This window comes from Homalodisca vitripennis, chromosome X (assembly GCF_021130785.1).
Source record: "Homalodisca vitripennis isolate AUS2020 chromosome X, UT_GWSS_2.1, whole genome shotgun sequence".
NCBI lineage: Eukaryota > Metazoa > Arthropoda > Insecta > Hemiptera > Cicadellidae > Homalodisca > Homalodisca vitripennis.
Genome location: NC_060215.1, coordinates 11,189,324 through 11,204,091, shown reverse-complemented (window position 1 = coordinate 11,204,091; position 14,768 = coordinate 11,189,324). Strand labels below are relative to the sequence as shown.

The 14,768-nt window shown below is 37.1% G+C and overlaps 1 protein-coding gene across 1 annotated transcript in view; it reads right to left on the bottom strand.

The window, feature by feature from the left end:
* LOC124368679 (lysosome membrane protein 2) overlaps positions 1-14,768 on the bottom strand; it is a 105,859-nt gene that overhangs the window by 52,083 nt on the left and 39,008 nt on the right. The window contains exon 2 of the mRNA XM_046825963.1: positions 9,677-9,768. Within this exon, the coding sequence (XP_046681919.1) occupies positions 9,677-9,768 (92 nt within the window). The remainder of the gene's footprint in view (positions 1-9,676; positions 9,769-14,768) is intronic.

Sequence of the window (14,768 nt, the reverse complement as noted above, 5' to 3'; positions counted from 1 at the left end):
AGCTATTCCACCTACTATTAATATTCCATTCCGATCTCTTGGTTACACGCTGACACCCTGCCGCTACTACCACTGAGTGATGATGAATTATGTTCTGTCACAGTCTGGAAGACGTACGCCAAATAATAGCTATTCCACCTACTATTAATATTCCATTCCGATCTCTTGGTTACACGCTGACACCCTGCCGCTACTACCACTGAGTGATGATGAATTATGTTCTGTCACAGTCTGGAAGACGTACGCCAAATAATAGCTATTCCACCTACTATTAATATTCCATTCCGATCTCTTGGTTACACGCTGACACCCTGCCGCTACTACCACTGAGTGATGATGAATTATGTTCTGTCACAGTCTGGAAGACGTACGCCAAATAATAGCTATTCCACCTACTATTAATATTCCATTCCGATCTCTTGGTTACACGCTGACACCCTGCCGCTACTACCACTGAGTGATGATGAATTATGTTCTGTCACAGTCTGGAAGACGTACGCCAAATAATAGCTATTCCACCTACTATTAATATTCCATTCCGATCTCTTGGTTACACGCTGACACCCTGCCGCTACTACCACTGAGTGATGATGAATTATGTTCTGTCACAGTCTGGAAGACGTACGCCAAATAATAGCTATTCCACCTACTATTAATATTCCATTCCGATCTCTTGGTTACACGCTGACACCCTGCCGCTACTACCACTGAATGATGATGAATTATGTTCTGTCACACACTCCAAATAATAGCTATTCCACCTACTATTAATATTCCATTCCGATCTCTTGGTTACACGCTGACACCCTGCCGCTACTACCACTGAGTGATGATGAATTATGTTCTGTCACAGTCTGGAAGACGTACGCCAAATAATAGCTATTCCACCTACTATTAATATTCCATTCCGATCTCTTGGTTACACGCTGACACCCTGCCGCTACTACCACTGAATGATGATGAATTATGTTCTGTCACACACTCCAAATAATAGCTATTCCACCTACTATTAATATTCCATTCCGATCTCTTGGTTACACGCTGACACCCTGCCGCTACTACCACTGAGTGATGATGAATTATGTTCTGTCACAGTCTGGAAGACGTACGCCAAATAATAGCTATTCCACCTACTATTAATATTCCATTCCGATCTCTTGTTTCTACGCTGCTAACCCACTGCTACTACCACTGAAGTGATGATGAATTATGTTCTGTCACAGTCTGGAAGACGTACGCCAAATAATAGCTATTCCACCGACTATGATATTCTATTCTTATCTATTGTTTCTACGGTGCTAACCCACTGCTACTACCTTTGCAGTGGTGGTAAATAATTATGTTCTGTCACAGTCTGGAAGACGTACGCCAAATAATAGCTATTCCACCGACTATGATATTCTATTCTTATCTATTGTTTCTACGGTGCTAACCCACTGCTACTACCTTTACAGTGGTGGTAAATATTATGTTCTGTCACACACTCCAAATAATAGCTATTCCACCGACTATGATATTCTATTCTTATCTATTGTTTCTACGGTGCTAACCCACTGCTACTACCTTTACAGTGGTGGTAAATATTATGTTCTGTCACAGTCTGGAAGACGTACGCCAAATAATAGCTATTCCACCGACTATGATATTCTATTCTTATCTATTGTTTCTACGGTGCTAACCCACTGCTACTACCTTTACAGTGGTGGTAAATATTATGTTCTGTCACACACTCCAAATAATAGCTATTCCACCGACTATGATATTCTATTCTTATCTATTGTTTCTACGGTGCTAACCCACTGCTACTACCTTTACAGTGGTGGTAAATATTATGTTCTGTCACAGTCTGGAAGACGTACGCCAAATAATAGCTATTCCACCGACTATGATATTCTATTCTTATCTATTGTTTCTACGGTGCTAACCCACTGCTACTACCTTTACAGTGGTGGTAAATATTATGTTCTGTCACACACTCCAAATAATAGCTATTCCACCGACTATGATATTCTATTCTTATCTATTGTTTCTACGGTGCTAACCCACTGCTACTACCTTTACAGTGGTGGTAAATATTATGTTCTGTCACAGTCTGGAAGACGTACGCCAAATAATAGCTATTCCACCGACTATGATATTCTATTCTTATCTATTGTTTCTACGGTGCTAACCCACTGCTACTACCTTTACAGTGGTGGTAAATATTATGTTCTGTCACAGTCTGGAAGACGTACGCCAAATAATAGCTATTCCACCGACTATGATATTCTATTCTTATCTATTGTTTCTACGGTGCTAACCCACTGCTACTACCTTTGCAGTGGTGGTAATTATTATGTTCTGTCACAGTCTGGAAGACGTACGCCAAATAATAGCTATTCCACCGACTATGATATTCTATTCTTATCTATTGTTTCTACGGTGCTAACCCCACTGCTACTACTACCTTTGCAGTGGTGGTAATTATTATGTTCTGTCACACACTCCAAATAATAGCTATTCCACCGACTATGATATTCTATTCTTATCTATTGTTTCTACGGTGCTAACCCACTGCTACTACCTTTACAGTGGTGGTAAATATTATGTTCTGTCACAGTCTGGAAGACGTACGCCAAATAATAGCTATTCCACCGACTATGATATTCTATTCTTATCTATTGTTTCTACGGTGCTAACCCACTGCTACTACCTTTGCAGTGGTGGTAATTATTATGTTCTGTCACACACTCCAAATAATAGCTATTCCACCGACTATGATATTCTATTCTTATCTATTGTTTCTACGGTGCTAACCCACTGCTACTACCTTTGCAGTGGTGGTAATTATTATGTTCTGTCACAGTCTGGAAGACGTACGCCAAATAATAGCTATTCCACCGACTATGATATTCTATTCTTATCTATTGTTTCTACGGTGCTAACCCACTGCTACTACCTTTACAGTGGTGGTAAATATTATGTTCTGTCACACACTCCAAATAATAGCTATTCCACCGACTATGATATTCTATTCTTATCTATTGTTTCTACGGTGCTAACCCACTGCTACTACCTTTGCAGTGGTGGTAATTATTATGTTCTGTCACACACTCCAAATAATAGCTATTCCACCGACTATGATATTCTATTCTTATCTATTGTTTCTACGGTGCTAACCCACTGCTACTACCTTTGCAGTGGTGGTAATTATTATGTTCTGTCACACACTCCAAATAATAGCTATTCCACCGACTATGATATTCTATTCTTATCTGTTGTTTCTACGGTGCTAACCCACTGCTACTACCTTTGCAGTGGTGGTAATTATTATGTTCTGTCACACACTCCAAATAATAGCTATTCCACCGACTATGATATTCTATTCTTATCTATTGTTTCTACGGTGCTAACCCACTGCTACTACCTTTGCAGTGGTGGTAATTATTATGTTCTGTCACACACTCCAAATAATAGCTATTCCACCGACTATGATATTCTATTCTTATCTATTGTTTCTACGGTGCTAACCCACTGCTACTACCTTTGCAGTGGTGGTAAATTATTATGTTCTGTCACAGTCTGGAAGACGTACTCCAAATAATAGCTATTCCACCGACTATGATATTCTATTCCTATCTATTGTTTCTACGGTGCTAACCCACTGCTACTACCTTTGCAGTGGTGGTAATTATTATGTTCTGTCACACACTCCAAATAATAGCTATTCCACCGACTATGATATTCTATTCTTATCTATTGTTTCTACGGTGCTAACCCACTGCTACTACCTTTGCAGTGGTGGTAATTATTATGTTCTGTCACACACTCCAAATAATAGCTATTCCACCGACTATGATATTCTATTCTTATCTATTGTTTCTACGGTGCTAACCCACTGCTACTACCTTTGCAGTGGTGGTAAATATTATGTTCTGTCACAGTCTGGAAGACGTACGCCAAATAATAGCTATTCCACCGACTATGATATTCTATTCTTATCTATTGTTTCTACGGTGCTAACCCACTGCTACTACCTTTGCAGTGGTGGTAATTATTATGTTCTGTCACACACTCCAAATAATAGCTATTCCACCGACTATGATATTCTATTCTTATCTATTGTTTCTACGGTGCTAACCCACTGCTACTACCTTTGCAGTGGTAGTAATTATTATGTTCTGTCACACACTCCAAATAATAGCTATTCCACCGACTATGATATTCTATTCTTATCTATTGTTTCTACGGTGCTAACCCACTGCTACTACCTTTGCAGTGGTGGTAATTATTATGTTCTGTCACACACTCCAAATAATAGCTATTCCACCGACTATGATATTCTATTCTTATCTATTGTTTCTACGGTGCTAACCCACTGCTACTACCTTTGCAGTGGTGGTAATTATTATGTTCTGTCACACACTCCAAATAATAGCTATTCCACCGACTATGATATTCTATTCTTATCTATTGTTTCTACGGTGCTAACCCACTGCTACTACCTTTGCAGTGGTGGTAATTATTATGTTCTGTCACACACTCCAAATAATAGCTATTCCACCGACTATGATATTCTATTCTGTCCTGTTGGTTCCACACTTGAACCCACTTCAGTGGTGCGGTCAAGTTTTCGAATAAACTTATCAAGTACATAATTGGTTTTTACGTTAATGGTTAATATTTTGTCTTCGGTTTTCAGAAAAATGTCGACTCGTCATAACAGATTAAGGAATGTACAACTAATAATTATAATGAGTGCTTTTAATAATACTTGTGATGATTACTATTACTTTATATTGATTTTCCAATTTCTATTAATGTTAACGTCCTTGAAGGGTTGGATTAAGAATTTTGAAAATTTGTTTAAACGTGATCCATGAGATACATATAATTAAGTTGATACACTTCACAAAAGCATACGACCTCCAAACATTTTGTGCTTTAATTTTAGAATTGAGGTTTTGTTGAGCGAACCGGTTTGTTGACTGATATTTTCGTAAGAACCCAATACGAGTGAATAGCAAAACTGGATCACCGAGTTCTGGGGACGAGGTCGACCGGGGTAAAAACCGTCCTTCGGGAAGGTCACCCGTACAGCAGAGGGAGTAAGGTGTCAATGAAGTCTGTAGGTTACTGGATCACTGACCTGTCGGTCATTCTATCCACCAGGGCAGGCTGTTTGTTTTAAACGACCTCATTGCACGATAAATATTTTTGTTCATCATCTAAAGCTGTCGTAGAAAGTCGCTAATATCAACACATGGAATCATCTCTGAGCAAGGTTTTATTTTTCTGAAGACTTTTCAGTCATTTCAAACATTCCAGTATTTACGCAGATGTAGCAATGACGATGAGTCATGGCCTCCACAAGACAAGGCCGTCTACCGGGCAGCGCTGACTGAGGTAAATCTGGAAAATAGGGGGGACCTTGGACCCTTAGGAAACTAAAATTAAAATATTAAAAATTTGTGCACCATGAGCGGACGGAAATTAACTGTCCGGCACATCAACGACTACGTTTTATGAAAATCAGCTCGTTTATAATGGAGTCAGATTATACAATTTATTGCCGGAGCGGCAGAGACAGGAGAGGATTAAGAAAACTTCTCTGTTCAAAAAACCCTTATAGTATTGAGGAGTTTCTAACTTAACGACAAAGGTTGACAATGATCATATTAATATTTACCTATAAGAACATAACTGTTAAAATTAAAAAAGGTTATAAAATAAAATACGAGTAGTATAGCTTTTTACTAGTATAGCTTTTATTGGAATAGCTTCTTATAGAAAATGGACGCTATTATACAAAGTATACTGTTAAAAAAGACAATTTAAGTTTGAGTTTAAATAGTTAAACAAGTTCAATTAAAATAAAATACATGATTATAGGCATTCTTCAAACTCAAAAATGAAATGTCCAAGCACTCTAAATTTATAACTTTCGACTGTACACGAGATCGAAGTAATCTGTCTCACCTAATTAAGAATTGTTTAGAACTGTATCTCTTTTTAATTCTATTAGTATAAGAAACTAAACTGTCTATTAGAAAGCTTATATTATTTGGGTGATATCGTATATTTTAGAAAAGCATTGTTTCACTTCAGGTACTACATATTTAAAAATTGTTATATTATTGCAATTGTAAGGAGGTTATATTCTTTGTTTCTTTCCAGTTACTTATACTCATTATTTTGTATGTGTTATAATGAATAATATTTTGTCACATTACCCTTTCAGAGCCTCGTCAAGTAGAATTGAGCTCCTTCATAATCTTATACATGAAGAGATCGCACGTTACACTAGGCCGTTCATTAGGTAATACAATTATGTAGAGATATGTCACGTAGTTCGTAGACGCAAGTCCAATGTTGTTGAATAAATAATAAAGAAAGACTTTTAAATGTGTAAAACCTCCATTATTGACCGGAATACCTAAGGACAACACTGTAAATAAATCAATTAGATATACTGTACATTGTATCGATTATAACTTGGTATCTATGAACAATACTAACCTCAACTAAACCGCGAGAACACAGAGTCGCACTGTATAATGTGTTTAACTGTGACTGGTCTTAATTTTAGTGTGCTTTAAAGTTTTGGCAAATTTATAAAGTATATAACAGTGGACTAAATATTGCATGTATAACATTAACACTCACAAAGTCTACGAGCCTAGCATTTCTTTATCAACTTACAATTTTCAAGGTTTACATACAAGAACTGAAAAAGCTCCCAGTTTTTCAATCTAATCGTTAGAATTATATTTTCAATTTTGTTATCTTGTCAGCAAAGTCGCATTCTAGTTATGCGAGGAGGTCAGTTGAGGTGGTCCGGTCACAGATAAAAGTGGGCTACGTCGACCACTTCCGGCCGTAAGAGAAACTACATCATTAGACATCCTTACTGTATGATGACTGACTAGTGTTAAACACATGGAAATTATACGAGTATTTCATTTATTTTAGAAATCAGTCTATCAAAACATTTTAAACGGCCAAATTAAAATAAATCTTATAATGAGTCGAAACGCTGTGAAAATTGCCAGTAACATGCCACAATTCAAGTTAAACTTATGTTTCATTCTTTATGAAATGTCAAAGGGAACATTCAGTATTATTTAATTTCAAAAGGTGTTTATGCAATTTGGACATAAGATTAAATTAAACAAAATATTATTAAAGTCGAGTCAATAAGACGTAAATTATGTCAATGTGCACCATGTAGCAGGAGATTGTACTAATATTTATGTAATAAGGTCCTAAATCCACGACATAGAACCTACCGTGTGTGCGCAACAACAATTATACTTTTAACCATTTTGTCTGATTCGTTACTAGTGTATTCCAATTCAATGTTTGATCTCGTGAGATAAATCGATAACGACTGATTATTTTTCATAGAAAGACTGAATGGTCGAGGAAAATTGCCAATACTTTGAGTTAAAGAACTACAAAGTATAAGTTTCACCGACAGCGATTTCAAAATGAAAAACCTCAGAGAGCCATTTCGTTGTCCCCTCTAGTCGGAGTGTGTGTGATTACAAGGTTTCAGCTGCCTGAGGAGGCACGAACCTCATAACAGATACAGGAAATGGCAAACACACCGCAGAAACAAACACGAACCCGCTGACATGCACGGTCGGTTTGACCGGTTAGCAAACATTATCTTGGAATGCTGAGTAGACAGGTAAAGAGCCTCTGTACACAAATTGACAATATAAAGTAAATAAGAGCGGGAGACGCTTACTCAGGTGCTGTCCGGTTAGAGAGTATCGTTTGTCCTAAACCGATGCTGCTTGCATTGGGTTTGAAAGGAATAAAAACAACTTTCTCTACTTCCCATAAGTTAGTAGACAATACTTTTTACATGTGCTAACTTAATTTACCGTAAGTAAAGCAAAGAAACGCTTGAAATAGAAAACAAAACTACAAGTATCAAAATTATGTCAAAAATCTGTAGATATAACCTATCTAAAACCTAACCTAACCCAAGCGAAACCTAACCTAAGCAAAACTTAACCTAACCCAAACAAAACCTAACCTAACCTAAACAAAACCTAACCACCTAAATCCTATCTTAACATAAACCCTAACTTAAACCCATAAATAAAACTAGCCATAAAAATATCTGAAATAAAAATATTAATGCCACTTAATGTAGTGTCTCATACCTTAAACGCATTTGCTACAAAATATTTTATATTCTGTTACATTTTGTAAATGTAAAGACGTATAGGTGACAACTCCTTTGAAAGATCTTGATAAAGGAAGAATGACAGTTGAAACTAGATTCACTTAATGGGTCTTTATATTTAAAGATTTTGAGCCGCTCCCCTAAATCCCATTTTGGGGAAATAGGCAAAGTTGTAACAGTATCAAAAAGGTCACTTCTATTTCCTAGAAAGGTTGTCCCGAGCTCCATCTTTATCCATAAAAAAAACTAAACAGTTTGTATCCATACTTTGAATTCACACTGCATATTATATTGTAATTTATTTCAGTTTCAACATAAATGTTATTTTTATAACGGAAAGTTTTTGTTTATAGTATTGAATTTATGCATTTTATAATGTAAAATACTGTAATATATTTTATTACACGAATATAGTGAAGGTGCCCAAAACTTCAAGTTATATGATATACTGAATTTAAGCTTTTCTAATCAAACATTAGTTAGTCTTCATTACTATAATAACAGATTTTATATTTATTTCTAAGGAAAAGGTCAGTGAAATTAAATAGATTTTCTGGTAGTTCCCACTAATTCCTCTTAATTTTTATACCTTAACACACTATTAATTTGCTTTGGACCATAGCCTTATAATTTAGATTTTCTGGTAGTTCCCACTAATTCCTCTTAATTTTTATACCTTAACACACTATTAATTTGCTTTGGACCATAGCCTTATAATTTAGATTTTCTGGTAGTCCCCACTAATTCCTCTCAATTTTTATACCTTAACACACTATCAATTTGCTTTGGACCATAGCCTTATAATTTAGATTTTCTGGTAGTTCCCACTAATTCCTCTTAATTTTTATACCTTAACACACTATTAATTTGCTTTGGACCATAGCCTTATAATTTAGATTTTCTGGTAGTTCCCACTAATTCCTCTTAATTTTTATACCTTAACACACTATTAATTTGCTTTGGGGCATAGCCTTATAATTTAGACATACAAACGTAATTCTGATAAATTCGATGTTGCTTTTGTAAAGGACATACAATTCCATGGTCTGCTATAGAATTAACTTTTATATTCTAGTATGGAATGCACTACCGTGTATAAGGTACATAACTTCATTTTAAATTCAACTCTTCAATGAGGTTGTAATTATTTAACTTGAACTCATTATGAAATCACAAATTAATCATTCATTGTTACGTGGAATGAGAAGGAGTTGTCACAAGGAAGTGGCCTTTGTTCCAGGAGAGAGTACTCAGTCCCATTCTCTATCTTGCATTATCACTTCTAATAAGGAATTATTCAAAGCAGATTAATGAATTTGACAGTCGGTTAGTTTCTGTGGCAAAACCTAAATTACACTATATTTGCTCAGCTTACAAGAATGAGATGAAGGCTTCAGTGATTTGGATGCTGGTTGACTACTGGATGCATTATTACATATACATATTACATTTAATCAATGTGTTCAATGGGCAGTTTCTATTACATGAGACACTTACACTGTCTATGATGACGTTCACCCAGGATGTGAAGAAGACGGCGACGAGAACACCGAACAGGAGCATGAAGAGAGCGATAACGATCACGAACCCTGCAACCGATAGTCAAAGATCAATTTCAGTTAATGAGTACTTCAGAAAAAAACAATGCTCAAACAAAAAATATTTAGAAAGAGAGATTGTGTTCTTAAGAATACAACAAAGATAAAAATCGTTATATAATCACAATATATGCTATGGCTACGTCTAAGAAGAACTGAAAGAGAATTTCGGACATTTGTCATCGCTATAGGTTACAAAAATACATTTCGATTGTTGTGATCTATTCGTCCAAAATCATATTAAATGATAACAAATCACCTATCGAAAACCATATACTTAACAAAGAGGTAATGTTTGTATTGCCTCTCTTGTTAGCAAGATTTATATGAAGATTTGCCCGACCAGATCGAAAACCTTAGTCGGTCAAAATGTGTAAAAACAATTTATTTTTTATTCTACATCCACTGCAATGTTTGTAAAGAAGTGTAGCGTCTTTAATTATAATTATTTGTGTTCTGATATATTGCATTAGTGAAAGTCCTGTATTTCCTTCTATTTCATTGGACCTGAAGATTATTCGAAGTAAACAGCCATTTTCACTCAAACATATCCAACAGGGGATTCTACAATGCATCAGCATGGAATATTCGTTATGAAATTTACTTTGAGGACTTAACATTAAATGTTATTTCCCAGTTATTTCAATGGTTCGCTGTTCAAATAACATATAACATTATATTACATATTTTCTTAAAGTTTACTTGAACTTTTTACTGTATATTAGGTATGTTTATCGCTAAATCAGAGGTCGTCGCAGCTTCCTCATGGATTCCTTCTTTATTTTGTAGTAAAATAATTATTTTATTTTTTTTAGCCACATTCTACGGATCTAAGATTTTTATAAATATAATAAGGAAGAAAGTACATACAGTAAACGGGGACATTAATAATTTCAGTGTTCCCACAACAGACAGAATTTGAACTTGGACCAATTCTCAGTCCAATGTCTAGACCAAAAGGTCGTGGGCCAACTAACAGTCCTATGTCTATACCGAGAGGTCGTGGGCTGACTTTCAGTCCCATGTCTAGACCGAGAGGCTATTAGACAACTCTCTGTTCAACGTCTAGACCGAGAGGTCGTGAGCCAACTCTCAGTCCAATGTCTAGACCAAAAGGTCGTGGGCCAACTCTCAGACCAATGTCTAGACCGAAAGGTCGTGGGCCAACTCTCAGTCCAATGTCTAGAATAAAAGGTCGTGGGCCAACTCTCAGTCCAATGTCTAGACCAAAAGGTCGTGAGCCAACTCTCAGTCCAATGTCTAGACCAAAAGGTCGTGGGCCAACTCTCAGACCAATGTCTAGACCGAAAGGTCGTGGGCCAACTCTCAGTCCAATGTCTAGAATAAAAGGTCGTGGGCCAACTCTCAGTCCAATGTCTAGACCAAAAGGTCGTGAGCCAACTCTCAGTCCAATGTCTAGACCAAAAGGTCGTGGGCCAACTCTCAGTCCTATGTCTATACCGAGAGGTCGTGAGCCAACTCTCAGTCCAATGTCTAGACCAAAAGGTCGTGGGTCAACTCTCAGTCCAATGTCTAGACCAAAAGGTCGTGGGTCAACTCTCAGTCCAATGTCTAGACTAAAAGGTCGTGGGCCAACTCTCAGTCCAATGTCTAGACTAAAAGGTCGTGGGCCAACTCTCAGCCCAATGTCTAGACTAAAAGGTCGTGGGCCAACTCTCAGTCCAATGTCTAGACTAAAAGGTCGTGGGCCAACTCTCAGCCCAATGTCTAGACTAAAAGGTCGTGGGCCAACTCTCAGTCCAATGTCTAGACTAAAAGGTCGTGGGCCAACTCTCAGCCCAATGTCTAGACCAAAAGGTCGTGGGCCAACTCTCAGCCCAATGTCTAGACCAAAAGGTCGTGAGCCAACTCTCAGCCCAATGTCTAGACTAAAAGGTCGTGGGCCAACTCTCAGCCCAATGTCTAGACCAAAAGGTCGTGAGCCAACTCTCAGTCCAATTTCTAGACTAAAAGGTCGTGAGCCAACTCTCAGTCCAATGTCTAGACTAAAAGGTCGTGGGCCAACTCTCAGTCCAATGTCTAGACTAAAAGGTCGTGGGCCAACTCTCAGTCCAATGTCTAGACTAAAAGGTCGTGGGCCAACTCTCAGTCCAATGTCTAGACTAAAAGGTCGTGGGCCAACTCTCAGCCCAATGTCTAGACTAAAAGGTCGTGGGCCAACTCTCAGCCCAATGTCTAGACTAAAAGGTCGTGGGCCAACTCTCAGTCCAATGTCTAGACTAAAAGGTCGTGGGCCAACTCTCAGTCCAATGTCTAGACTAAAAGGTCGTGGGCCAACTCTCAGCCCAATGTCTAGACCAAAAGGTCGTGAGCCAACTCTCAGCCCAATGTCTAGACCAAAAGGTCGTGGGCCAACTCTCAGTCCAATGTCTAGACTAAAAGGTCGTGGGCCAACTCTCAGTCCAATGTCTATACCAAAAGGTCGTGGGCCAACTCTCAGCCCAATGTCTAGACTAAAAGGACGTGGTCCTCCCCTGACATTCTGAATACGTACTATACGTTTTGGTAATTTGGTAATTTATCGCATTAGTTAGGAAAGGAATGAAAGGGCCTGAAAAAGAAGATTATAAAGCGGTAAAATATTATTTAAATAAAACAAGAACCGGTCTCCTAATAAAAGTTAATATTAACCATGACATTATAAAACACAATACGAATGTGATGGGCAAGGACAAAGTCTAAACTTGATCATGGCATTATACATCATGGCAGGCCTAGGATTATATCCTCCTCTAACTGTACACACGATGTACCATGCACGACGACAGTCATTGTTTGTGTAACGAAAAGGGTAAAATAACATTGGTTTTTACCTGGTTCTGGATTCTTTGAAGGTTCCTATCCCCAAGAGATAACATCACCATCAACACCTAGTACGCGGCAAGGCTCCGTTTTAAGTGGTCATCAACAAACATTAAATGTCTGCACTGATCGAAAACAACATGTATTAATTAAATTAATATTTGACACTTTACAAAGTTGTGTCGTGTTTATACAGGAGATCCTAGTATTTAGTGTTTTGTAACAGTCGGTGCAGTGTGTACAGTGTCGTACCATAAACAACTACATCGCAACTAAAACTTTCCACTCTGTTAGGACACAACTAATTAACATTCTACCATTAATGACACCTTTCACCCGGGGCGGGCCACAGTTCGTCGTATTTCCTCCTGGATCAATCAAGCAACGGAACTTCAACCTCTAATTGTTTTGTCATTACATTTGATTTCTGATGATTTCACAAGAATTGATTTAACAGTGCGTTGCATAAATATGCTTGACCTTTTGGCGGTTAATCTTGTTTCGTTTATGCAACGAACAGTCACGGGATATGTTTACAAGAGTTGACAATTTCCTCATCAATAAAGAATAAACTGAGTTGGCAAGTCAAATAGATTTCGATTACATAAATTGTATCATGTATGCATTGTAATAGTAAAGATTTACTTTTATTGAACAGGTTTATTTGATTTGTCTATGTAGGATTTATAACATTTTTACTGACAAACAGCTGTTTTAAAGTGTTAAATCAGTTTTGTATGCTGTTAGTTTCCCATTAGAACTGGCTGCACTGAAACGTCTCTGGGTTAGTCCAAAAAATCGTTACGAGAAACAAGAGATTTAGGAGAAGTTTCATTTTAGAGTATAGACTAAAAATCAGTTTTGTATGCTGTTAGTTTCCCATTAGAACTGGCTGCACTGAAACGTCTCTGGGTTAGTCCAAAAAATCGTTACGAGAAACAAGAGATTTAGGAGAAGTTTCATTTTAGAGTATAGACTAAAAATCAGTTTTGTATGCTGTTAGTTTTCCCATTAGAACTGGCTGCACTGAAACGTCTCTGGGTTAGTCCAAAAAATCGTTACGAGAAACAAGAGATTTAGGAGAAGTTTCATTTTAGAGTATAGACTAAAAATCAGTTTTGTATGCTGTTAGTTTCCCATTAGAACTGGCTGCACTGAAACGTCTCTGGGTTAGTCCAAAAAATCGTTACGAGAAACAAGAGATTTAGGAGAAGTTTCATTTTAGAGTATAGACTAAAAATCAGTTTTGTATGCTGTTAGTTTCCCATTAGAACTGGCTGCACTGAAACGTCTCTGGGTTAGTCCAAAAAATCGTTACGAGAAACAAGAGATTTAGGAGAAGTTTCATTTTAGAGTATAGACTAAAAATCAGTTTTGTATGCTGTTAGTTTCCCATTAGAACTGGCTGCACTGAAACGTCTCTGGGTTAGTCCAAAAAATCGTTACGAGAAACAAGAGATTTAGGAGAAGTTTCATTTTAGAGTATAGACTAAAAATCAGTTTTGTATGCTGTTAGTTTCCCATTAGAACTGGCTGCACTGAAACGTCTCTGGGTTAGTCCAAAAAATCGTTACGAGAAACAAGAGATTTAGGAGAAGTTTCATTTTAGAGTATAGACTAAAAATCAGTTTTGTATGCTGTTAGTTTCCCATTAGAACTGGCTGCACTGAAACGTCTCTGGGTTAGTCCAAAAAATCGTTACGAGAAACAAGAGATTTAGGAGAAGTTTCATTTTAGAGTATAGACTAAAAATCAGTTTTGTATGCTGTTAGTTTCCCATTAGAACTGGCTGCACTGAAACGTCTCTGGGTTAGTCCAAAAATCGTTACGAGAAACAAGAGATTTAGGAGAAGTTTCATTTTAGAGTATAGACTAAAAATCAGTTTTGTATGCTGTTAGTTTCCCATTAGAACTGGCTGCACTGAAACGTCTCTGGGTTAGTCCAAAAAATCGTTACGAGAAACAAGAGATTTAGGAGAAGTTTCATTTTAGAGTATAGGACTAAAAGGTCCAATTTTTCTGGCGTTTTGAGTAACTTGTGTTTATTGTTTTGGGTAGTGTGTATTGTTTTGTGTGTTCTGTATGTTTCATGTAATGTGCCTTGATTTGTTAAGTAATTTATTTGTAAATAATGAATTTTGTGTTTTCGATTTTTACAATGTTGTGAG